Source organism: Protomyctophum parallelum (genome assembly GCF_964188405.1).
Source record: "Protomyctophum parallelum genome assembly, chromosome: 2".
Lineage (NCBI taxonomy): Eukaryota > Metazoa > Chordata > Actinopteri > Myctophiformes > Myctophidae > Protomyctophum > Protomyctophum parallelum.
Window position 1 is genome coordinate 9151925 of NC_139699.1, and position 27872 is coordinate 9179796.

At 42.4% G+C, this 27872-nt stretch overlaps 1 protein-coding gene across 2 annotated transcripts in view; it reads left to right on the top strand.

The window, feature by feature from the left end:
• The first annotated feature begins 2187 nt into the window (after nt 1–2187).
• rbm26 (RNA binding motif protein 26) overlaps nt 2188–27872 on the top strand; it is a 39906-nt gene continuing 14221 nt past the window's right edge. Inside the window, exons 1-16 of one of the 2 annotated variants that reach the window (XM_083759583.1) lie at nt 2188–2620; nt 2753–2871; nt 3132–3268; nt 3639–3730; nt 5184–5455; nt 14404–14694; nt 14939–15184; nt 19141–19284; nt 20357–20497; nt 21212–21326; nt 21654–21825; nt 23294–23488; nt 25013–25111; nt 25231–25299; nt 26298–26396; nt 27605–27679. In XM_083759583.1, coding sequence (XP_083615709.1) covers nt 2562–2620; nt 2753–2871; nt 3132–3268; nt 3639–3730; nt 5184–5455; nt 14404–14694; nt 14939–15184; nt 19141–19284; nt 20357–20497; nt 21212–21326; nt 21654–21825; nt 23294–23488; nt 25013–25111; nt 25231–25299; nt 26298–26396; nt 27605–27679 — 2325 coding nt within the window. In that variant the 5' untranslated portion in view covers nt 2188–2561. Of the gene's footprint in view, nt 2621–2752; nt 2872–3131; nt 3269–3638; nt 3731–5183; nt 5456–14403; nt 14695–14938; nt 15185–19140; nt 19285–20356; nt 20498–21211; nt 21327–21653; nt 21826–23293; nt 23489–25009; nt 25112–25230; nt 25300–26297; nt 26397–27604; nt 27680–27872 lie in introns of both variants that reach the window. The other variant, XM_083759582.1, reaches the window with a different exon arrangement.

Here is a 27872-nt window from a genome sequence, read left to right on the forward strand (position 1 = left end):
CTGTGTTCTGCCAATCTGTGTTCTGCAAATCTGTGTTTGATGGGCATAACAGCACAGCCATCTAACACAAATGTTTGGTTTATGTGAGTCCAATTGGAAAACACAGACAGAATGCAGAAAATGTGTTTGATATGCGTGTATGAGGCCTATAGGGAACACCCGTGGGGTTTAAAACACTTCACATTTGAAATATGAACATTTGTGTACAGAAAAACTGCAACACATATGAATGTCCATATGAATGTCCTTGTTGTCAGTCAATCATGATGTCCGTATTATATATAAACAAACACAATGAGATGTACACAAACAATTAAACGATCGACATAAGTACAACACTGTTTACAAACAAAGAAAACCAACATGTAGCATACCGTGTGCGCCTTCTGCAGATTATTTTGGGAGAGCTATCTTCTCTTATATTCTTTATTTAAGGACGCTCTCTTTTTAGACGTGAGAAGAGCTCCTTGCACTAGAGTTCTCATCGGGCCCGAAAATTAAGGCCCGGCCCTAACTGCAGGGCCCTAACTGATCAGGCCCTAGGCCCGGCCCGGCCCGACTAATTAGCATAGATTTTAGGCCCAACCCGGCCCTAAAACGTCGGGTCGGGCCTGTTCGGGTTTGTGCAGAATTTGAGAACTCTACACAGTAAAAGTGAAACGCAAGTCAGCATCATCTTCATAATAGATAAATACACAAATAGACAGAACAGAACTATTATTTTTATTATTCTAAACAAATTCAATATAGGCTATTTTTTTTTTTTTCATGGAGCCCAAGGCCCGGACCGGCCCTACTGATTAGCATACATTTTAGGCCCGGCCCGGCCCGGCCCGGCCCTAAAATGTCGGGTCGGGTCGGGCCTGGTCGGGTTCGGGCAGAGTTTGAGAACTCTACCTTGCACCACTGAAACTCAGCTTGTTCTGAGTTCAGCTCACACAGGTGCAATCGATGCTGCCTCACTCTAATCACAGGGCTCTTCTCCTGCATGCCCAAACCCAACAGGTGATTGAAATGAGGTGATTAGCTTAAGCTGCTTAGGTGAGCCGCCCTACTTCAACCTGCCCATGAAACAGACAAACAGACCACAAATACAGAGCACAGTAGATGGCGCTGTCTCACCATGCATTTACCATACAAACACCCAAAACATACATTATAATGTTCACATATTATACTTATACACCTTCAGAAAGGTAAGCAATAAAATAGATTATTACAAAATACCCATTGCTGGGACAGCTACAATATTCATCCATAGGGGGCGCCGCAAATGCGAAAAATGTAACCGTTTCTTGCAGAAAAAAAGATTTTTGCTAATTTGCTTTGATGTGAAAATACTAGTTATCAGATATCTGATATCTTCAGAAGACATTGCACATTGCAAGAGACATTTGGACTAATGATTTGTAAGACCTGTTTGTATTGTTGGTATAGGCCTACTGTGCCACAATGCAGTTTTCTATGCATATTTAAGGGGTAGCCTATTGGGGGGTTTGACCCAAAAAACAACAACTAATAATAATACCCATCCGTTACTACATGTGAAGGGCACAAATTTACTGGTAGATATTGTCTATTTTCTAGTAGACAATATTTCTTTTTAGGCCAATATGATTGATTGATTGATTGATTGATTGATTGATTGTTTATTTATTTTCGTGTCATGCACACATTGTGCCCAACAACCCTCATGGGTTTATAAGACACCATTTCACATTTGCAATTACAGCATGTTTTACATTACATAATTTATGCATTTTACAGCATGTTTACATTACATAGTTCATTATATTACACCTCAGATGTATACAGAGTACTCTGTCTTCTTTCCCAAGCTTGACAAATAAAATCTGCTACAACGAAAGTCCCTTTGGCAAAACATATCTCCATTTTTACATAGTCATTTAAATCTAGGAAATCCCCACATATAGAAGACATCTTATTAACCAAAATATCCCTTACGTCATCGTATTTAGAGCAGTAAAACAAAAAGTGAACTTCGTTTTCAATTTCATCTAGATCACAGAACAGACAATATCTCTCATCCAAAAAAAAAAAAAAAACAGTAAACTTATAGGCCTAGCTATTTAAATTTCGGCCCATTCATTGGATCTTCTCAGTCTACGTTTTCTCGCGATGGTTGTGTAATCGTAAACGAGAACATAACCGGAAGTAAATATTTTGTTGAGGCACGTTAGCCAGAAGAGAGATAGTTGCCCAGACTGAAGTGTGGAGATGCGCTCATAACTACGCAGAAACAACAGTTATTGACATTGTGTGACATTAATTGTAGTAGCTGTCGGTATAACAGTCTCCCATTCTACATTTCTTCAATAAAGGAGTCGCCCACAGGTTGGAGAATCGCTGAGCACGTTTTAGGGGCATTCTCCTGCTAGCCAAGCTAACGCGGCTAAGCTAACTTTGCCATTTAGCAGCAACAACTTGGCGAAAGACCATTAGAAACTTGCCCTGTCTCCTCCAGCTAATGTCGGCTCTCTGTGTGAGCAGATAACAGACGTTATACCTCCGCGGGGGAAAAGGTTTCGCTTGTATCTAAGATGATTATTGAAAACCTTGATGCCTTGAAAATATGGCTTTCCAAAACCCTTGAGCCAATGTAAGTATAGCTAGCTTTGCTAAACATGCCATACCGAGATTAAGTAATGAACATGGATGAAGTAGATGTATGCTATTATTAACTACCTCTTGTGGTTGTGCTAACTAAAGTAAACATTGTGTTTTTGTGCAGTTGTGACGCAGACCCCTCTGCCCTCGCCAAGTATGTCGTAGCTTTGGTGAAGAAAGACAAAAGTGAAAAGGAACTTAAAGCCCTGTGTATCGACCAATTGGATGTATTTCTTCAGAAAGGTACTAAAATTCATTTTCCATACATATTTGAGTTAATGCTTGCCTTTCAGACTTTTACACTCTACATGAATGTTGAGTACTGGTGTTGTTGTGGTGTTCTGTGATTGTTGTCATGTATCTGTTGTCTGTCCTATGTGCAAACTTCAATAGAACATACTTTAATAATAATAATTGAGCTAATTACCACATTACCACCTAAACACCTTTTTTGCTTGCTGAATCATGTTTTATTATGACTGTTGTTCAACTTGTTCCATTAGAGACCCAGACATTTGTAGATAGGCTGTTTGAAGCTGTGAACAACAAAAGCTACCTCCCTCAACTGGAACAGCCAACTGCTGTGGTGAAGACTGACATTCACCTGAAAGTTGAGAAAGAAGAGCAGAAAAAAGATGAGGTAATAATATGCTACTTGGTAAAGTAACATTTTTATGAGATAAAAGTCACCAAAGTGACAAACAGTTAGGTTGTTTAATATCTGTCATTTCTGTTTACTATGGTGATTCTAAGGAATTCACCTCCTTTATGATGAATTCCTGTTCTGTTCTTTGACTATATAGAAGTGTCTATTTGTACGTCTCTTAAATGTTTTGATGAATTGAACACGGTGGACCCTCTTGTAAACAAGTGTAATGCTTTATTGGGTCGTCCACTCACAGTTAACAGTCTTTGTATTGAGTTTGTGCTTGAAACGTACAGTAACTCTGCAAACTGTTTAATAAATATTTCAATCAATGAATCAATTCTCTCGTCTGCCCTCCATGTAGCCAAATAGGGACGAAGACAGGGAGAAGAAATTTTCCCGGCGAGTGAATATCAGCCCTCCACAACAAGGCTCTCGCTACAGCCGAGACGGAAGGTACGTGTTTGGGATGGTTCCCAGCTTTTTGACTCTTCCTCATATCATTGTAACTAAAGTGTCACCCTGTGAATAATTGTGGTTTAACCCATTCTGACCTGAGATCAGATTCAAAAAATGTCTTCTACATCCTGACAGTTTTCTGAAAAAGCTATGTTTCTATGTCAGTCTTTCTTCGATTTTTCAAAAATAGCAGACCTACAAGCTCATAGTGTGCCACTCGGTGGCGCGCTATGAGCTGATAGATTTTTCATGCTATTTTTCAATAGCTAAATTATAACATAATACTAGCACCAAAAGGGGTTAAAAAATAAATTGGTATTAGTACCAGATAAATAGAAAGCGATATGCACAACGCTTGTTGTTGTCTGTGGTGCAGGGAATCACCCCCTCAAAGATCTATAGAAAAGTGAATTCCTACCATATCACCTCCCAATAGATTTATACATACAAAGTCCAATCATGTGTATCTTGGCTTGTGTTGTGACATGATGTCTGAGGTCCAAATCGTAGCCACGCCGTTCCTATGTGTGTCCTGAGATCCACACGATTGTAATTTGTATGAATGAATGCAGAGGTGATGTGTGGGACGTGACTTCTTTTTGATTTTGATTCCCTGCACTACAGAAGAGACAACGCATTATTTGGAAGATACCTTCATATACGGTGTCTACCAGTATTTGGCTGGTGGTTTTACACAAACAAACATTGTCCTAACACAAACATTGTCCTAACACAAACATTGAATGCCATTGATAATTAACCCATTTAGGCCTGACGTCGAAACGAAAAAAAAAAAAAAAAACGTTCGCTCTGAAATAATATATATTCAAATACTTGTGCCGCATTTTTACGATTTTTCAAAAATAGCTAAAGTATAACATAATGCTTAGTTCAAACACCAAAAGTGGTTCCTGCCCAAAATGGGTTAGTGTTTGTGCAAACAAACATTGACAAAAGTGAGGACGCAAATTGTGATGGACCAGAATCAGATGATGTATGATGATAAAAGTTCCACTCACTTCACACGGCAGTGATGTAAATCGGTTTTCAATGTAATGAGTCCCGGGATGCAGTGATGGTCTTAGAGGAGTCCCACTTCAACTAGGACTAGGAGTCATATTTTGCAAATTTCAGCATTTGACTCATTTCATTTTGGTTATAATGTGGTTATATGCATGTAGAAAACGGAAAGAAGAAATGATTATTATAACTAAAGCTAGCAAAATAAACTAGAATAAAAAACAGTACAGTAGTTGTATTGCGTCCCTTAACTATAAACTGCGTTTTGGGATGCAAAATGTACCCTATTTTAATCTCTGACACGGGTGTGATTAAATTTTTTTTAATGCAATTTGCTAGTGTCTGGTGAACATCAATTAATGTTATTAACAAGTCTCATGCACTGGTTTTAACGCTCAAGCCTTTTTTCTTACTTGGAATTATTTCTCAGGAGAGTTGACGAACGGACCAAGAGGGACGATCGCTCCAGGAAGAGAGACTATGACCGCCAACCCCAAAGAAGGGACTCGTACCGCGACCGCTACAACCGAAGGAGGGGCCGCAGTCGCAGCTTCAGCCGCAGTCGCAGCCGGAGCTGGAGCAAGGACCACGGCGGTCGAGACCGGGACAGAGAACGGGACCGGGACAGAGAGAGGGACAGAGACCGGGACAGAGACCGCACACGGAGCAGGTCACACAGCAGGAGCCGCAGCAGGAGTAGAGGTGAGAAGAACCTGATTGAAATATTTATGAACCCATTCTGACCTGAGATCAGATTCTAGAAATGTCTATTACATCCTGACAGTTTCATTATTTACCCATTCTGACCTGAGATCAGATTCTAAAAGTGTCTTCGATTTTTCAAAAATAGCAGACCTACAAGCTCGTATCGCGCCACTCGGTGGCGCGATACGAGCTTGTAGATCTGCTATTTTTCAATAGCTAAAGCATAACATGATGCCAACACCAAAATGGGTGCCCGGTCAGAATGGGTCAGAAACAGTTTGCAGAATTACAGTACATTTCAAGCACAAACTGTACAAAGACTGTTAACTGTGAGTGGACGACCCAATTAAGCGTTACACTTGTTTACAAGAGGGTCCACCTTGTTCAATTCATCAAAACATTTAGAGACGTACAAATAGACACTTCAATATAGCCAAAGAACAGAACAGGAATTCATCATAAAGGAAGCAAAAAGGGAAAAGAAACATATACAGTGAGGGGAAAAAGGGGTGGGGGGGGGAGGGGATTCAGATTTTACGGGGGCCAGTTTCGAATTGCAGCCGTCTGTAGGCATGTCCGTAGGTGCCCTTTGAGAGTGGTTTTGAAGGAGTCTAGGGATTCACATGTCTTAATGCCTGTTGGTAGCGCGTTCCACATTTTGGTGGCATAGGAGGACAGTTTTCTGAAAAAGCTATGTTTCTGTCTGTCGTTCTTCGATTTTTCAAAAATAGCAGACCTACAAGGCGCGCTATGAGCTTGTAGATCTGCTACTTAGTCGCAGCTGCAACTTAGTCTGCACTTTCATAGTAGTAATGGTCCTATAAGTATTCAATCAATCAATCAATCAATCAATCAGCAACTAAAGTTGTCAAATAATTGTAGTGGAGTAAAAAGTATTTGCCTCTGAGGTAGAAGTGGAGTAGAAGTTTAAAGTATCAACAAATGTACAGTAGTGAGTGTGTGACAGTGCGAGTAATATTGCACATGGTCAGATTGCCAAAACAGAAACACTAGAAAATATAGCCTACTGTATATTTTCAATGTTTTTGTTTACTTGAATTTTATAGAAACACTGAATCATGTTTAAGGTATTAATTAAATACAGCTGTATTAGCTGTATTGTAGTAACTAAGTACATGCACAGTATTGTACTGTAAATCTGGTTATGTACATCATCTACCTCAATACTTCACTAATATACAATTACATCTGGTTCTGTACATCATCATTATACATCAACACGTATAATACAGCAGACAAAGCATCTTACTGAACACTCTGAGACAGTCTTTGAGTGGTGCTAGCCCCTCCTATGCCCAGCTTTCCAGGTTTGGGTGAACACAAACATTGGCTTGTGATTGGCTGATCACCCCATATAGCAATGCTTTGATTGGCTGAGCAAAGTACATATTGAAGCTAAAGGTGAGGGCAGAAAAGAGAAGACGGGGGAAAAGTGAGGACGCAAATTGTGATTGACCGGCATGAGGATGTATGATTGATAAGAGCGCCCCTCACTTCACACGGGTGTGATTTATTTTTTAGATGTTTAGATGCTGGCTTGAAACCTCTCAAACAACTCGTCTTCTTTAACCCATTCTGACCTGAGATCCGATTGAAACCTTGAAACCTCTCAAACAACTCATCTTCTTTAACCCATTCTGACCTGAGATCAGATTCTAATAATGTCTTCTACACCCTTACAGTTTTCTGAAAAAGCTATGTTTTTATGTCAGTCGTTCTTTGATTTTTCAAACATAGCAGACCTACAAGCTCGTAGCGCGCCAAGCAGACCTACAAGCTCGTAGCGCGCCAAGCAGACCTACAAGCTCGTAGCGCGCCAAGCAGACCTACAAGCTCGTAGCGCGCCAAGCATAATGTTATGCTTTAGCTATTGAAAAATAGCAGATGCTTACACCAAAAGGGGTACAATTTTGCTGTATTTGTACTGTACTGAGTATTTCCAATTCAAATACTATAATTATTTCTACTCTACTACATCTCAGATCCTAATATTTTTTTTACTACATTTTTTTTAAAACTTTAGTTACTAGTTACTTTGCACATTTTTATTATTATTACAGTAACAAGTAACTTCAGCCCAATATACATTTCGATCATTTGATCTTACTAGATAACATTATTGTGACTCTGACGCATTGAGAGCTTGTAGATCTGCTATTTTCAAACTGGTTTTAGACATTTGAAAACTTGAAATGATAGACATTCTACATAATGAGTACTTTTACTTTTGGTACTTTAAGTAAATCTTAATGCCAGAACTTTTGTAGGCCTACTTTTACTCAAATGCATTTTGAATTCCGGTCTTTTACTTGCAACAGAGTATTTTAAGTTCTGAGTATTGATACTTTTACTTAAGTAGAAAGTACTTTTTCCACCACTGTTTGTACTTAAATGTTTGGGTTTATATGATCAGAACACTGAGCTGCAGTTTGATCAATGAAGTGAAAACCATCACTTCTCACAGATTGAGGCCCATATATATGAACATAACACATTAACCCATGTCCCAGGGTCAGTCCCGTGTTCGTACGATGCACAGTCTCCATGGTCAACGGGAAATCCACTCCACCAGTACCTGCACAATAAACAACAATGTATTGAACCACATGCACTCAGTCACTCACATACAGTGACTTTGATAGAATTACAATATAAAAACATGTGAAATGTCTCACTGTGAGTGTGATGTCAGTGTTGTTCCATCCACCCACGTCCAGCTGCGCCCAGTCCTGGTCAGACCAATCCATGAATAATCACCACCACGTCTCAATCCATTGATGAATACCTGATTATTTGTACATGATTGAATCATCATTAATTGTATCCAATACATTCACTTCTTCACTATAATCATGGAATTAGATCACATGCAACTATGTGGACAATCTGAGAACCCATCGTCAAAAAATAAAGGAAAAATAGCACCCTATTTCCTTGAGTCGTATCTGGATGATGGACACATGGACACACACACACACACACACACACACACACACACACACACACACACACACACACACACAGGGGGACACACGGACACAACTAACCTGTTCTTCTCTACTGTTAATGACCACCAGATCAGCTCCTAGACTCCGACATTCGTCTCTACCTTCCTGCCATGATTTCACTCTAGTAGTTCTGTAGTAACAGCTGCGTCCAAACTTCTTCCATTCACTGGGACACGACTTGTCTAAAAACATCAAACAGGAGATTTACTGATGGATTTTCAATGTACCGATAATGAATTCTAACACATAGTTGTAATAATAATAGTAGTCAGAGATGTAGTGGAGTGGAGGCAAAACTATTCATCTATATCAATGGTGTTTTCTACTCCACACATTTACTCAAGTAAACTTTTCTGGTATTTGTACTTATTTGTACTTAGTTAATTAAGTATTTTGTGGTAGGCCTATGTAGCATTATGCGAAAGCGTGGATTGAACCCGGGGGCCGGGGCTCCCACTCACCAGACCAACGCGCAGCCTACCGTGCCAATAGGGCTGAGCCCGATTAGCAGGACTGTTGCAGGCTGGGTCTCTCTCTCCCCCCTCCCCCCAGTCATGAAGCACGTCCTCGTGCTTCTCACTTCACACCGCGGACCGCCGCACACGATGACCCTCACGCAAGGTTATCACGCTCCACATCTTGCCGACTACACCAGATTGAAACATATAGTGAGGGGAAAAGGGGGGTCTGGGTCTTGGCTGCATGGGGGCTACACCTACTTCCTACTACTACTCCACTACATCCCAGAGGAATGATAGTTGTCATATACACCAGCAGTGATGAGCTTACTCAGAATCTCTACCTCTATATCCCAGATAATAATTAAAATATCAATGATATTTGATAGTTATTTTATATCTTCTCTCACCTGCTGTCTGTGTCTTCAGCTGGTTTACTTCACGTTGAAGCTGGTTCTTCTCCTGCGTCAGGTCGGTGTTGAGGGACTTTAGCTGGTTCTTCTCCTGCGTCAGGTCGGTGTTGAGGGACTTTAGCTGGTTCTTCTCCTGCGTCAGGTCGGTGTTGAGGGACTTTAGCTGGTTCTTCTCCTGCGTCAAGTCGGTGTTGAGGGACTTAAGCTGGTTCTTCTCCTGCGTCAGGTCGGTGTTGAGGGACTTTAGCTGGTTCTTCTCCTTCGTCAGGTCGTTGTTGAGGGACTTTAGCTGGTTCTTCTCCTGCGTCAGGTCAGTGTTGAGGGACTTTAGCTGGTTCTTCTCCTGCGTCAGGTCGTTGTTGAGGGACTTTAGCTGGTTCTTCTCCTGCGTCAGGTCGGTGTTGAGGGACTTTAGCTGGTTCTTCTCCTGCGTCAGGTCAGTGTTGAGGGACTTACGCTGGTTCTTCTCCTGCGTCAGGTCGTTGTTGAGGGACTTTAGCTGGTTCTTCTCCTGCGTCAAGTCGGTGTTGAGGGACTTAAGCTGGTTCTTCTCCTGCGTCAGGTCAGTGTTGAGGGACTTTAGCTGGTTCTTCTCCTGCGTCAGGTCGGTGTTGAGGGACTTTAGCTGGTTCTTCTCCTGCGTCAGGTCGGTGTTGAGGGACTTTAGCTGGTTCTTCTCCTGCGTCAGGTCAGTGTTGAGGGACTTTAGCTGGTTCTTCTCCTGCGTCAGGTCGTTGTTGAGGGACTTTAGCTGGTTCTTCTCCTGCGTCAGGTCAGTGTTGAGGGACTTTAGCTGGTTCTTCTCCTGCGTCAGGTCGGTGTTGAGGGACTTTAGCTGGTTCTTCTCCTGCGTCAGGTCGTTGTTGAGGGACTTTAGCTGGTTCTTCTCCTGCGTCAGGTCGGTGTTGAGGGACTTTAGCTGGTTCTTCTCCTGCGTCAGTTTGGTGTTGACGGACTTTAGCTGGTTCTTCTCCTGCGTCAGGTCGGAGTTGTCGGACTTTAGCTGGTTCTTCTCCTGCGTCAGGTCGGTGTTGACGGACTTTAGCTGGTTCTTCTCCTTCGTCAGGTCGGAGTTGACGGACTTTAGCTGGTCCTTCTCCTTCGTCAGGTCGGAGTTGACGGACTTTAGCTGGTCCTTCTCCTGCTTCAGGTCGGAGTTGTCAGACTTTAGCTGGTTCTTCTCCAAGATCAGTAGAGTATGGTAGTTGGACTTCAGCGTGTTATGATCATGTACCAGGGTGTCGTTGACCATGATGTTACTCCAGGGTGAACGATCTGCGAAGGACAGAAAGGGATGATGAAGACAGTTATCGCTGCTCTTCATGATGAGGTCAAGCATCTGTGGTGGAACACTTTATTTGAGAAGAAAATCTCAACGTTGTTAATTATCCTTTTTTCATGTGCATTGTCACTTTTCAACACTACTTTATTCATCATACTTATCAGGTGCATATCATGCAATGCAATAATACAAAAATAAATGATGAACTTGATTACAAAAATAAATAAATAAATAATAATAATAAAAAAGTCAACATTTTGGGTTAAAGCTGTGGTGGCCTTAATTGTTTCCTGTATGCATCTACCTTTTGTCCAGCACCAGCAAGGAACTGGATGTGCGCAAGACTTCTGCTTTTTAAACAAGGCCTTAATAGTTGTCACAGCTAGAAAATGTCAAGCAACAAACTCCATGCAATACTCACAGCTCACGCCCAGGCCTATGATCACACCCAGCAGTATAAGACACAGCTAGGCAACAAACTCCCTGAGTGAGTGATGTGGTAGTTTAGTGACATGTAATACTCACAGTACACAGCCTGGGCTATGTTGCCACCCATCAGTATAAGACACAGCATCACCACAGCAACAACTCTGAAAGGCCTTCTCCCTGTTAAGACAAAAACAAGATGGGAGTAAATGCCGTTAGCTAAACCCAACCAAAACCAAAGTACTTTGAAATGACCTCTAAAATACTTTTACACATAAGGTGAATCACTTCTATAACTGTCCTCGGCCTCAACTCTCCTCTGTCTCACATTCTTTGTCAAGACTGGAAAAGCATAAATATATGTAGACAGCTTTCAAGGATGAGAGGCTTGAACTATTGACAAGTTAACAAATGGTAACTATCTTGATTATTACCGGTACTCTTGGAGTCCTTGATTGGTTTAATGAAAATGGCACTTATCATGATTTTTAGTAAATTATGTACTTAGTTAATTCAGTCAGATAACTCACAAATATACATAAGATGTAATGCGAGCGTGAATGCTCTTTTATCTTGGCATTCGGGGCTTTGCTACAGTCTCTCTCTCTCTCTCTCACTCTCTCGCGCGCACACACGCACGCACACGCACAAACATATACATACTGTGGAAGAAGGAGGGAGGGAGATCATTTAAAATAGTTGAACCTATGGTTTAAAAGGTTTAAACGTGTTTGTATTTGTGATTTTTAGTCTTAGTAATATCTCTTACCAGACTTCTTCTTCTTGATCTGAAGATCTCCATAGACTGCATCGTCTATCTTGTGCAGATCAAGACGCTCATAATGTCCTTCTTCAGACATTTCTACATTAGTTCTTCTTGTAGTGACGATGGTTTCATTCTCGTAGTCTGCATCGTCTTCGTTTCCATCTTGGACCTCAATGTTTTCAGAATGCCTCGCTACAGCCATCTGTACCTTTTATGACTTCAATTCTTCCTGCAGATTTTTGACCTCTTCACAACACACTGAGTATATATACTATCTTCACTACCCTAAACGATGACAGCGCTGTTATTTTGACAGCTCACACTGTATGCACACACACCCACACACACACACACACACACACGCTCTCACACACACACACACACACACACACACACACACATGCTTATGCAGTTTCCCTGCTATCATGTCATGATCTCTCTAAAGTTACACAACACACAACTGTCCAGTTTTAAGAACACCAACCCCAACGATGTTAAATAAAAGTTCAATTTTATTGAGTTGACAGGTTTTAGTCAAAATGATGTAGCAGGTATATATAGTACAGTATTTGAGTAAATGTACTTAGTTACTTTCCACCACTGGGTTAACAGCAGAAGGATGAGTTCACAAAATGTCAACAAAGTATCTGACCAAGCTGTCCGTCTGATGACAAAAAAAGATTACGAAAGAAAGGAGAGAGAAGTATGACTAAGACACAGAAGTGGTCAATGTTATCCTCAACTTCATATTGACATCTGTTGTCCAGATCATATCTCACACCAGGGCTGCAGGGCTGAATCATTCAGGCCGCGGTAGTCAATTCATAAACCCAGCCAGGCCACCCTATCCATATACCCACACGCGTGTACGTATATACGATATTACCGCTAAAATTTCATATTCTACATTTTAATTGTTGCAAAACTTATACATACACGCACGCACACGTGTGGGGATTGAAAAACCATAAAACTTGGGTGATCTACTGTATGCTATCAAATTGTATGTCTATTCACGCAGCATAGTACTGTACATTATATGAATGATACATTCTTTGGCTGATTTTAGTTTCTACCCTTCTAGGGACCAGCTGAGACCCCAACTTTGAGAACCAATGGTGTAGTGACGGGCGGGAACCCCTTTTGGTGTTTTAAGAATTATGTTATACTTAAGCTATTGAAAAATAGCAGATCTACAAGCTCATAGCGCGGCACCGAGTGCCACGCTACGAGCTTGTAGGTCTGCTATTTTTGAAAAATCGTGAAAATGTGGTGCAAATCTTTGAATATATATTCTGTCAGAGCGATCGTTTTTAACTCAATCTTTGCTTCATGGGGGGTCCCTGGAACTACATATTTTCAGATGGGGGTCGGTGGCCAATTACATATATTTTTGGGGTCCTTGACATGAAAAACTTGAAAAATAGAAACATAGGCTTTTCAGAAAACTGTCAGGATTTAGAAGACATTTGCAGAAATGTCTTCAGGTCTAAATGGGTTAAGAGCGTTAACAAACAAACAAACTGCACCACGGATATGTCAACATGAAGTCGAAATGAGTCATAGTTCTCTCTTTTTGTAATCTTTTTGTCATCAGTTTCCTCCTTTAAGTGAAAAAGAAGTAGTGTCAAAATATCTTTTGTAAATTCGGTTTCAAAACAGGCCGTATGCGGTTACACTATAGTAGCTTTTCGTGCCCTTTACTTTTGAATCATATGATAGACTGACTGATCTTCTATTCATTTATATAATATCGTCACCTTATTAAACTAATTGCCTAAGTAATTTTTTCAAGGTTTTCAGGAAACACAAAAAACTGTGCCAAATGTAGAATATATTATATTTCTTAATTTCAATTCCAAAAAATATGAAAAAATATGACTATTGACATACAAATAAAGGTGTATGTCAATCATGTGACTTCAACTAGCAAAAATAAACTAGAATAAATAAAAAAATAGTACAGTAGTGCATCCCGTGGATGCAGAGGTCATTGTTTTATAGGGATGCACCGATCCGGCTTTTTGGCATTCGATACATGGGGGTCCAGTATCTGCCGATACAGAGTACCGATCCGATACCCCCCACAAAGAAACGTAATAACCTATTAAGCTGTATGCCTCACTGTGTGGAGTCTGGAATCATTATTTTGTGTAAGGCAACATCAAGGCTTGACTTAAACATTACTTTCCCAACTTTGTAAAACAAAATGTAACAAACACAGATATAAATGCACTGATTTATTAAATAACTGTGCAACAATTAGACCAGGTTAATGTGTGCGCAGGCTAGCCTGGCTGCATTCCACATGTTATACTGTCAATACTACACTGCTGTGTCACAGAGGAAGTAGAGTTGTTTTCATACTGTAATTACACATAATTATCGGATCGGATCGGATAATGGATCGGCCACCGATCCGATACCCGATCTAGAATTTTAGCCTGGATCGGCGCCGATACGAGTATCGGATCGGTGCATCCCTATTGTTTTATTGCGTCCCTGAACTATAAACCTGAGTTTTGGGATGCAAAATGCACCCTATTTTAATCTCTGCCCGTCCCTTTCCAGAGCGTGACCCTGTGAAGTTGAAGTACGACCATGACAGAGTGGACCGCTCCGAGGGCAGTGAGGGCTACACCCCGGCCAACCTGGTGTCCCCACCAACCACCTCTTCACACTTCCCCGTGCCCACGCTGAGCAGCACCATCACGGTCATCGCGCCCACCCATCACCACGGCAGTAACAACGCCACCACGGAGAGCTGGGCAGACTTTCGGCCGGAACACCCCGGGGAGCGTGGCCCCTTCATCCGGGTTCCGCCCCCCCCTCAGCAGAGGAAGCGCTGCCGTGACTATGATGGTGAGGATATGATCAGCTCTTTGGTTATCCCAATATTGGCATTTAAGACTATCTGCTGCTACAAACACACCTGCCAAACAGCAGGATTCGTTTTAATCACAGTAAAGCTTTCTGGTGTGAAGGCGACCTATTTATCGTTTGTCAAGCTTGTGATTGAGTTCTCCAGTACTTTTCAGTTGCACCTGTCTGTGCTCCGTCTCATATTATAATTTTTATTTCTCCTTTTTCTTTTTTTTTCTTTTAGAGAAGGGCTTCTGTATGCGAGGGGACATGTGCTCCTTTGACCATGGAAGTGACCCTGTTGTAGTGGAGGATGTTAATTTACCCAACATGGTAAACTTCCAACCCCCGCCACCCATCCCTGGTTCGGACCCTCAACCTCCACCAGGCCTCCCACCCCCACCTCCACTGTTGAGCCCTCCTCCTGTGAACCTACGGCCCCCCGTGCCCCCACCAGGCGCCTTACCACCAAGCCTTCCACCCATCGCAGGTATGACAGCAGTTCACTATAGAGAGTATGCACATGCATGGTTTTCCCATCAGGACACGCCCCCCTCATCTAGACTGAGTGGCAAAACATTGAGCAGCATGGAGTGTTGGAGTTTGGAAGCGCTCGTTGGAAATCTCTCAACCGTCCTGCGTACCACCTGTTTCTAAATGTCACATAATGCAGGAGGCAGTCAATTGTTGTTATTGAAAACAAGCACTTCCAAACTCTGACACTTAAAAATCAAATGCAGGGTATTTCTTGACACAAAGTAGCTCATAACATTTCTATGGTGGATTTTTATGAAACAAAAACCTTGCAGATATAGGATAATTCAAGCTTTTCGTACAGCTGCAATGTTGGTGAGTTTAACATTGTTTAATGCAATCAGACAGGACTTTTCTGTTTGGATGAATGGGGCTGTCAAGGCCAGAAAGTCATTTTTTGCCACTCAGTGGGCGTTCCCGCATAACTTCCTGGTACGATGATGTCACGCGCATACCCTCTATTCACATCATAGAACCATGTAATCTTATGTTGATTCTATTGTATTTAACCCATTCTGACCGGGCACCCATTTTGGTGTCAGCATCATGTTATGCTTTAGCTATTTAAAAATAGCAAATCTACAAGCTCATATCAGATTCTAAAAATGTCAGTCGCTATCAGATTTTTCAAAAATAGCAGACCTACAAGCTCGTATCGCGCCACTCGGTGGCGCGATACGAGCTTGTAGGTCTGCTATTTTTGAAAAATCGAAGAGCGACTGACATTTTTAGAATCTGATCTCAGGTCAGAATGGGTTCATCAGACCAGTGTGTGTCCGGCGGAAACCTCGTATGAATCTGATCTCAGGTCAGAATGGGTTAAATATGAACACCCAATGTGGCAACTATGATTATCCTGCAGCTATTTAGGTTCTGGTCAAAAATGTGTTAAAAATCACACCTGTGTGAAGTGAGCGGTGCAACTATACATCTATTGTTTGAGAAATGACAGGTGGTCCGCGTCCGAAACGGTTGAGAACTGACAGTTACCGTGTGGGGGTCCCTGGGGCGAGCTGCCGCACGTCCGAAACCGTTGAGACATTACAGAGTTATCATGTGGGGGTCCCCAGGAACGGCCCAGGGCAGGGGTCTGCAACAGGCGGGCGGCTCTAGAGCCGCATGCGGCTCTAGAGCACACCCCTAGTGGCTCCCTGTAGCATTAAAAGTAGCAATACATTATTTTTCATTTATGGTTTCTGTAGGAGGCCAAACGTGACAAGCATTCTTAATATTTATTCTACACATTTTTACAAAATTGGAAAACTTAACTAAACTAAAATTTGCGTCATAGCATGCGACACACTCAGTGCCGTGCCAGCCAGGTGTCTATTATAAACAAACCAGTGGGTGTGTGAGGCTGCTGCCTGCTACGCTATGGCTTCTACAGGGAGAGAAATAAAGATAGCCGACGAAAAACAGAGGATTTAACAGTTCGTGGACAGAGGCTTTTGCCTTCACAGCCAATGCAGATTGACTGTCTGTATGTTTAATCTGCAGTGAGAAGCTATCAAACAACAAACAACAAAAAAAGTAACGTTGAAAGACATTTCCAGGGAAAGCATGCTAAATTCTGCTAGTTTCGTTGCAACCCGGGAGATAATAAAGCTTGGCAAGTTGCATTATAATGCGTAATTTTCTTTCCGGCTCCAGATAGATTTTGAATTTATTTTTGGTCGAAAATGGCTCTTTCAACATCTTGGGTTGCTGACCCCTGGCCCAGGGGCTCGTACTGTAGTGTAGTGTAGTGTACTGTACCCTATGCCACTTTACTCTGTGCTGTACTGTACTCTACTGTACTGTACTCTACTGTACTCTACTGGCCACTACTGGTGTTTCAGCTTTCTGTGCTCGGACATACAGACCAGTGTTGTTTTTGGCGGCACATTTTGATTTTAGTTTTACTCATAGTCTCTTGAATAGCTTTCCTTTAGTTTTAGTCACATTTTAGTCACCTGGAATGTTTGTGTTTAGTCTAGTTTTAGTCGACTAAATATCATAAGATTTTAGTCGACTGAATCTACAGTTGATTCAGTCGAACAAAATGTATTTTGGCGGGCCTTGATGCCGTCGTGATGACTGATTTTACACTTGCTGAAAATAGCCGATCTACAAGCTCACAACGTGTCGCAGCGCGACGCGCTGTGAGCTTGTAGATCGCTTGTAGATCGATGATGTATACTGGATCTCTTCTCCACTAGTCCCTTCCTAACATTTTAGTCTAGTTTTTATTTGTTGACAAAATGTGAGTATATTTAGTCTTAGTTCTAGTCATCATGGCTTAGTTTTCATTTAGTTTCCATTTAGTTTTCATCAGTGGAAAAAGGTAGTCGACGAACATTTTTTGTCATAGTTTTAGTCAACACAACACTGATACAGACACACAGACGGACATACGGATGGATGGATGGACGGACGGACGTACATAGCTCCGTAAGGGAGTGGAGGCACCGCTCAAAAACGCATTCAGTCCATAAAGGTGACTGGAATAGTTCTCACATTCACAACCAAAATGACTACTTGCTTCCCCCTGTCACAGATAGCAGGAAGTTAGTGGACTACAATTAAACATTCCTATTTAAAGGGAATATTACCCAAGCCATGCCCCAGATTGATTGATTTTTTTATCCCACATGAGTTTGCATGTCTGTTCTCACTGAAAATGTCAAAACAAAGTGCTCCATTGAGTCTATCCCAATGTAATGGTGATTTAGTCATAGTGCCATCTTGTGGGGAAGAAAGGCTTTTTTTTCTTTAGCAACAGTATGAAATGATTTGACAACAATCAACCACGAATGGATTAATTGGTAGAACCATTACAAACACCAGTGCTCGCAGCTGCATATTATCTGCTGTACATATGTTGACACTGCTTTATTAAAATAAAAGTATATTGTCAAATAATGGTTTTGATCTAGCATCTAGGTAGTCAAATATTAGATTATTCTGTGAAACTCCTCGTGCACACTCTTATATAAATCATCAATGTCATATACTGTACCTGCATCAAGTCATACCACTTTGATTCATTCTATTTTTGAGTGGTGCAACCACTCCCTTATGGAGCTGGCTGGGTGGGTGCGTCTGAGCATGAAAACATCATCGTTGTTTTTCACCACCTGTGCACAACCTAACACACACACAAACACACACATTAACTGTGTATATATGGTGATTTCGGGTGTGCCAGTACAGTACAGTACAGTACAGTACAGTAGAGGGACCCCCACACGGTAACTGCCATTTCTCAACCGTTTCGGACGCGGGGCGGCTCGCCGGGAATCGGGCCAGCACCCTGCGCGCGTTCCTGTGGATCTGGAACTTTCGTCCCCCACCCCCACACGGAGTTGCACCACTCACTTCACACGGTTGTGATTTTTACAGGTTGGCAAATGAGCACAAGGTGTCACTATTGCACTGTACATTTTAATGTCAGTGTTGAAACCATATGTTGTGCAGCCCTCTATTAAAGCACGTATAAAATATTGAAATTATGTATTAACCCATTTTGGCCTGACGTCGAAATTAAAAAAATGTCTACATCCTGACACTTTTCTGAAATACCTCATGTTTCTGTATCAGTCGTGCTCGGTGCTCAATATTTCATGTCAAGGAACCCAAACATTTTTATGTAAGAGGCCGCTGAACCGTATGAAAATATGTTATTCCAGGGACCGCCCCGAAGCACAGATTTGAGTTAAAAACGTTTTGTAAACGCCATTGACAATGAAGGGAAAACTTACGTCATAATGTGTCGTTTACGTCATATTGTCTCTTTATTGTTAATGGCGTTTAAGGTTTGTGTTGGCACCGTTTGTTTTACATCACCTAAATCAACATGAGTTAGACTTTAATATATTAGCGCCCCTCACTTCACACGGGTGTGATTTTTTTGTTGTTCTCCATTCCGTCCAGGCCCCCCTCCCCCTCTTCCTCCTCTGCAGGCCTCGGGCATGGACGGTCCCCCCAGCTCTGTCACCAGCTCCGTTCCCACCATCGTCTCCTCTGGAATCCGCTCCTCGCTTCCCCTGCAGCCCTCCGCTCCGCCCTTCACGCCGGGTAAGACTGACAGAAGGACTGCCTTGTGGCAGAGTTGTCCCTAAAACACATCACAAGTGTTTGAGCTGTTTTTACCCATTCTGACCTGAGATCAGATTCTAAAAATGTCTTCTACATCCTGACAGTTTTCTGAAAGCTATGATAAAGCAGACCTCCAAGCTCATAGCGCGCCACCGAGTGGCACGCTATGAGCTTGTAGATCTGCTATTTTTCAATAGCTAAAGCATAGCATGATGCTAACACCAAAATGGGTTCCCGACCAAAGTGGGTTAACCCATTTTGGCCTGACTTCGAAATTTTTAAAATGTCTTAAAAAAAAAAAGGCCTTTCTTTGTGGAGTTTGCATGTTCTCCCCGTGTCCCCTAGGGTAGGTACCCTCACAAAAAACATGCAGTAATCCTGGTCACTAAACTGCCTCCCCCTGGCCAGCCTGATGGAGGGGAAAGGAACTGGTCGGAATAACGTGTTTCTTCCACGCTACGTCCAACCAGGGAAACTCCCCCCTGTCAGGTGTAAAGGAGCAACTTGGACACTCAGGCATGAAGGAAGCATGAGTTCAAGTCCGTTGCTCTCCCCTTGTCCCCCATATATGGGGACTAGGTTGGAGGAGGGTGTGTAGAGCACAGGATCACATTAGATAATTGACACAGGGGTGAAAGATGAAAAAAGGGTGAAAAAATTATAATAAATAAAATGTTTTATTTTCTTCTAAAAAACGTCATGTTTCTATATCAGTGGTTCTCAATATTTCATTGTCAAGAACCCCAAAAATTATATGTAATATGCCGTCGACCCCCATCTGAAAATATTTTGTTCCCCTCGGAAGTAAAGATTTTGAGTTAAAAACAGAAACTCTGAAAGAAAATATATTCAAAGATTTGAGGAACATTTCCACGATTTTTCTAAAATGGCAGACCTACAAGTTCATAGCGCGGCACCGAGTGCCGCGCTATGAGCGTGTAGATCTGCTATTTTTCAACAGCCATGCTATAACATAATGCTTTAAAACACCAAAAGGGGTTCCTGCCCAGAATGGGTTAACATGTTTAGTTCTCCTCTCTCCGTTGCCCAGACGCCTATGAGACGGATGTGTACAACCCAGAGGCTCCTAGCATCACCGGTACCGCCAGGCCCAGTATATACCGCCGGGTCAATGCTCAGAGACCCAACCTGATAGGCCTCACCATGGGGGAAATGGACGAGCCACACAGAGGTATATTTTTTCTTTCTTTTCCACAGCACAGACTGAAAAATGAACCAACAGTCTTCTCTCTCTAAACCTGTCGTGTGTCATCATTTTGATGTCCATTGATTACGTTTCCACAGAAGGGCAGAGCAGAGACACCATCTCCACAGTTTGTTTTGGAACAGAAACTGAGAGAATGCCTGGAGTCAGTGTTGTTTTCGTCGACTAAAACTATGACTAAAAATGTCCGTCGACTACCTTTTTCCACTGATGAAAACTAAATGGAAAACGAAATGAAAACTAAGCCATGATGACTAAAACTAAGATACCGGTACTCATTTCGTCAACAGATAAAAACTAGACTAAAATGTTAGGAAGGGACTAATGGAGAAGAGATCCAGTATATGTCATTTTATACTTGGTTGCATGCTGAAAATAGCCGATCTACAAGCTCACAACACGTCACGTTGTGACGCGTTGTGAGCTTGTAGATTGGCTATTTTCAGCAAGATTAAAATCAGTCATTACGACGCCATCAAGGCAACAACACTGCCTGGAGTCATTGATACACTGAATGGGGCCTGTTCATACATGCTACTCTTGCGTCTACATAATATGAAACACTGTACAGTGTTGCCAGTCTTACTCGTCTTCCGCTAGCCCCGCCCGCCAGCAGCCATGATTTCCATGTACGGTACAACTGTACAATGCTGATGTTGCCGTTTCTCCTTTACTTCCCAGATAAGAATTCAAGCAACAATAACATGAGGGTTGTCATGGAGGCTGACCCAAGGAAGAGACCGCCCATCATCTCCCATGATGGAAGCATGGCCTTGAAGAAACCCTGGTTCGACAAGTAAGATGGCAACTGATGAATGTCCACATTAACCCATTCTGACCTGAGATCAGATTCTATAAACGTCTTCTACATCCTGACAGTTTTCTGATAAAGCTATGTTTCTATGTCAGTCGTTCTTCGATTTTTCAAAAATAGCAGACCTACAAGCTCGTATCGCGCCACTCGGTGGCGCGATATGAGCTTGTAGATCTGCTATTTTTCAACAGCTAAAGCATAACATGATGCCAACACCAAAATGGGTGCCCGTTCAGAATGGGGCGGGAACCCCTTTTGTTGTTTTAAACAAATATCTAAGTGGTTTAAAAATGCCTGACTTCCCCTCAGACCCAACTTCAGCACCAACTTCAGCAAACCAAACCACCACGGCTACCACAAGAGGGCGCCGTTCAACTCTGCTAACTCCAAGCTGCTGGTCCACCAGATCCCCCCCGAGCTCAACAACATCAGCAAACTCAACGAGCACTTCAGCAAGTTTGGCACCATCGTCAACCTCCAGGTCAGACGCTCCTCTGCCTCGCTTTACCTGTTCAATTTGTACCATCGTCAACCTCCAGGTCAGACGCTCCTCTGCCTCGCTTTACCTGTTCAATTAGTACCATCGTCAACCTCCAGGTCAGACGCTCCTCTGCCTCGCTTTACCTGTTCAATTAGTACCATCGTCAACCTCCAGGTCAGACGCTCCTCTGCCTCGCTTTACCTGTTCAATTAGTACCATCGTCAACCTCCAGGTCAGACGCTCCTCTGCCTCGCTTTACCTGTTCAATTAGTACCATCGTCAACCTCCAGGTCAGACGCTCCTCTGCCTCGCTTTACCTGTTCAATTAGTCAACCTCCAGGTCAGACGCTCCTCTGCCTCGGTTTACCTGTTCAATTAGTCAACCTCCAGGTCAGACGCTCCTCTGCCTCGCTTTACCTGTTCAATTAGTCAACCTCCAGGTCAGACGCTCCTCTGCCTCGCTTTACCTGTTCAATTAGTCAACCTCCAGGTCAGACGCTCCTCTGCCTCGGTTTACCTGTTCAATTAGTAGGGGTGTCGATTATAAAAATTCTGTTTACAGTTACAGGAGTTTTCACTACATGGTGTTTGTGATATTAAATGTAAGCTCATCCTAATCACAGTAAACATCATGTCTTCAGTCATTTTCACGTTACTGTAGTCACTGGCTGGAGTAGATTGTGATGAAATGTATTGAATCGAGAATCATTTTGAATCTGGGGGAAAAAATGCTTTTGTATTAAATAAAATCGTTTTTGGATTAAGAATCGAGTTGAATCAAATAAAGATGTATTATAAATTGATTGACATCGGTTAAAACTTCAAGACAATTTAAATTGGAATTTGAATTGTGATGCAAACAGCAGAGGGCACGTAAAAAGAAGAAAATACAGAAGATGAAGAGAAAATACTGAATTTGTGTAATAGAGAGGAAAATAAAAGTTGTCTGTAATATAATTTTGAGTTGAAACACATCGTGAAAAATCGTATCATGATTGGAATGGCATCGTGAGTTGAGTGAATGCCTAATGAAATATCCTTAGTAGAGATGTCCCGATACTGTATCGGTATCAGGAATCGGATCGGCCCTTATTTGTCATATCGGGTCATATCGGTATCTGTGAATAATGCCAGTCTAACCACAGATCCGACACAGGGGTAAGGGGTTGACACTATGGCAGGTAAATACAATGTTGTAGACATGTGGAGTTTGCTTTGGAGTTGCCCAAAATGCAAGTGCACATGAGTGAGGAGCCTGCTATAAACACAACATGAGATATTTAGCTAGATAGCTATAAACACAACATGAGATCACGACACTGGTATCGGTATCGGCTAACACAGAAATGGAGGTATCGGGACATCCCTAATCCGTAGCATTCTAAACCACCATTGGTGTCGATGACATTTCTTCCATATCCATGGCCCTGTCGTACCAACCAACCTGTTCATTTCCCTTGACATACAGGTGGCCTATCAGAATGACCCAGAGGGGGCGCTGATCCAGTTCGCCTGTGCGTCGGAGGCTAAGCGGGCCATCCAGAGCCCGGAGGCCGTGCTCAACAACCGCTTCATCAGGTTACACTGGTACCGCGAGGACGGAGGGGACGGGCCCGGGGACTCTCACACACTACAGAACCTGCCCCCGCTACAGGCGCTCATGGTAAGGATCTCCTCTTCTTTCCATGGCTGTACTGGTCATCTGTCATAATGGCCAGTCATCTGTTAGTAAACAGTGGTGTTCCTACTGTTCTTAGGAATCTAATGTACAGTTTTATGATGAGCTTGAATTACTAAAAAAAACAAAATCATAACTAGAAAAAGTGCCCTTCCGGGCACAGGTCTCCACCAGGTTATCCACAGATCCGTGCAGTTAGAGGTAAAAACACTTTTCGGCCAGTTATAGCGCCACCTTGAGGCTGAGTTGAAATTGTTCATGTGGCATTTCGTCCTCGGCCTAGTGGGAATGTGGGTGCACAATTTCACGGAAATCACGCGATGTGTTCATGATTTGCAGCATTTTGTTTGAAACTGAGCACTCCTGTGAACTTTGGAAGCCAATCTTAACCAATCAGGATGGAGTCTGATAAATCTGAAAGACCCGTTTCGTTGAATGGCTCTAGAGAGACTGTGTACCAATTTGCGTGATGTTTGGACAAAATCTGTAGGTGTACTGTGCAAAAACTTGTTTTGCACAAAGCGGCCTCCTGGTGGCGCTATAACAGGCCGTTCTGGAAAGTTTGGGGCAGAGGTTCATGGTTGGCATCCAGGGAGTGTGTGTGCAAAATATGGCATCGACCGGGTTAACGGTGGCCGAGATTAGCTGTTCACGGACACACGGACGGACACACGGACGGACGGACGGACGGACGGACACGCGGACGGACGGAGTGCAAAACATACTCTCCCCACATGCCTTCGGCCTGGTGGAGACAATGACTTTGGCCCCATGCCCAAGAAGACAGTGTTGTTTTTGTCAACTAAAACGAAGGCGAAAAATGTTCGTCGACTACCTTTTTTCACTGACACAAATTAATACAAACTAAATGAAAACTAAGCTATGGTGACTAAAACTAAGACTAAATATACTGACAATTTCGTCAACAAATATAAACTAGACTAAAATGTTAGGAAGGGACTAGTGGACAACAGATCCAGTAAGTCATTTTACAATTAGTTGCAAGCCCACAACGCGTCGTGCTGTGACACCTTGTGAGCTTGTAGATCGGCTATTTTCAGCAAGTGAAAAATCTGTCATTACGACGGCACCAAGGCCCGCCAAAATACATTTTAGTCGACTAAATCAACTGTAGATTTAGTCGACTAAAATCTTATGATATTTAGTCGACTAAAACTAGACTAACACTAAAACATTCCAGGTGACTAAAATGTGACTAAATTAAAACTATTCAAGAGACTATACGACTAAAAATAAAAATGTACTGCCAAAAACAACACTGGAAGAAGAGCAGCATCAGGTACCCCTGCTTCTGGGAACACTGGAGAGAGTGTCTGGATGTTTTCTTTTATTTTTGTGTTTTTGTTGTTTATTTTATTTATTTCTTGTTGTATTGTCCCCTTGTATTGTTGATTGTCATGGACCATGTAGTCTGAAATAAAGATTGACTGTACTGGATGTAATCCATGATGTAATCCTTGGTAAACATTAAATCCGTACCTCTAGCAGCCCGCAGCCGCCACGTTAAAGCAATCTGTCAAAGACCGCCTCGGACCCCTGATCACTGGGAACTCGGAGACCCCGCAAGAGTCAGCCATAGCCTCTCAGGTGTGTGTGTGTGTGTGTGTGTGTGTGTGTGTACTGTGAAGGGGTGTGGGGTACAGTTTTTTTTTAATGCGTGTTTGTCAAAACTTGCAGAACATAAATCATATTCTCTTTTGGTTCAGAATGCTACCAAAATGTCAGTGAAGGAGCGTCTGGGATTCTCTGCCAAACCATCAGCTCCTGTTGAGAAGGTAATGCATTCCCTTCATCCAGTCTCACTAGCTGTCTCTGGCGCGTCGTCCCAAAACCTACACTGGTTATGCAGGTACACGCTGCGATTGGTCAGTAGCTACTGTGAGTGGCAGTTGGGGGGGGAAACGCTCACCCCACAAACATTATTTATAGAGCGTCGCAGTCCCGCCCCCTCGAGAGACCCGGAAAATAAATCCCAGTTAATTTTCCTCATAGACTTTTCAGAAAGTATTTATTTAAAGACGTTTATACGCCGCGGACAAAGCCAACTCTTGTCGTGACAAATCATGACAATAAACAAAATATTTTGGGCCAAACAAAGAAAAAAACGGCAACACTTTTTTTTGGTTGTTTTTCTTCTTTGTAATTATTTGTTTGGTCCAAAATATTGTGTTGTCATGATTTGTCACGACTTGAGTTGGCTTTGTACGACACTTAAAAGGTCTTTAAATAAATACGTTTTTCAAATGTCTATGGGGAAAATGCATTGGGAATTATTTCCTGGGCCTGGCGTCGTCATTAACCCATTCTGACCGGGCACCCATTTTGGTGTTGGCATCATGTTATGCTTTAGCTATTGAAAAATAGCAGATCTACAAGCTCATATCGCGCCACCGAGTGGCGCGATACGAGCTTGTAGGTCTGCTATTTTTGAAAAATCTAAGACACTTTTAGAATCTGATCTCAGGTCAGAATGGGTTAATAATGAAACTGTCAGGATGTAATAACATTTTTAGAATCTGATCTCAGGTCAGAATGGGTTAAAGGGGACGGGACTGCGACGCTAGCCAGTATGTCTCTGGCTAGCTGCTGTGTACAGTATTTCCTTACCACGCATTACATGCTTAACCTATCGTAACCACTATGGCTTATTCTACTTATTGCATTCGTTTTCAGAATGTGTGTAATTGGGAGATAGCAGCAGAAACGTACATATTCCCATGTTTCATGATGACTGACTAACCACTTATTTTCTTGATTATCCCCCTTTTTTCAGGTGTTTTCCACCTCTACGGGTCTAACTAAGACTGTGTACAACCCTGCTGCCCTGAAGGTTGTCCAGAAGACCACCGTGGAAGCCCTGAAGAAGAAACGGGTGAGAGCATACAGGCTTAAACTCCAAACCCAGAGGACGCTCTGCTCGCGCACGTGAAATATTTGTCTCTACTCGGAGACGGAAAGAAAAAGCTTGTCTGCATGTATTCTCATAGACATACATTGTATATATCCCATTCTGACCGGGCACCCATTTTGGTGTCAGCATCATGTTATGCTTTAGCTATTTTTGAAAAATCGAAGAGCGACTGACATTTTTAGAATCTGATCTCAGGTCAGAATGGGTTCATCAGACCAGTGTGTGTCCAGCGGAAACCTCGTATGAATCTGATCTCAGGTCAGAATGGGATGTATATATATATCTATAGGATGACCAGAAGTCCCACTTTGGCAGGATTTGGTGAGAACAGTTGCGCATAGTGCAATAGTGTCGCAGTCCCGCCCCCTTTCATGACGACGCCAGTCCCAGGAAATGAATCCCAATGCATTTGTCCCATAGACATTTCAAAAAGTATTTATTTAAAGACCTTATAAGCGTCGTACGTACGAAGCCAACTCGAGTCAACAATATTTTGGACCAAACAAATAATTACAAAGAAGAAAAACAACAAAAAAAGTGTGACCTGCCTTTTTTTTCCCTACTTTCTAATTCTTTGTTTGGCCCAAAACATTGTGTTTATTGTCGTGATTTGTCACGACAAGAGTTGGCTTTGTCCGCGGCGTATAAACGTCTTTAAATAAATACTTTCTGAAAAGTCTATGATGAAAATGAACGGATTTCTTTTCCGGGTCTCTTTCCTGCGACGCTCTATAAAGCACGTTAGAATCAAAGGACAGTTAAATGAACACAAGCCATGACGATTAATTGAACTGACTGAGGAACACCTGTGTCTTATACCTGCATGACCAATCGTGTATAGTTATGTCCATTATTAACCCATTCTGAACGGGAACCCATGTTAGCATCATGTTATGCTTTAGCTATTGAAAAATAGCAGATCTACAAGCTCATAGCGCGCCACCGAGTGGCGCGCTACGAGCTTGTAGGTCTGCTATTTTTGAAAAAATCGAAGAACGACTGACATTTTTTTTTATCTGATCTCGGGTCAGAATGGGTTAATCAGACCAGTGTGTGTCCCAGTGGAAACCTCGTATGAATCTGATCTCAGGTCAGAATGGGTTAATAATTGGTGGTTTTTGGCCTGTTCTTTTGGACTTCCTCATAATTCCCCGTGTTTCCTTTCACAGGAAGCGCTAAAGCTCCAGCAGGACGTGAGGAAGAAGAAGCAGGAGATCCTTGAGAAGCACATTGAGGCTCAGAAGGTGAGATCTTTATTGTTTTGTTTCAGTAAGACAGCCATAAGGAGGAGCAGTGCACCAAAGCATTATGGGGATTGTAGTCCAGGAAGGAAGTGAGCCTAGTGTCCATGACACCATGGACACTTTGAAATACTAAACACATAATACCCACATAAAAACCCCAGGAAAGTGTTTCTTGTCTCACAAACGGCATTAA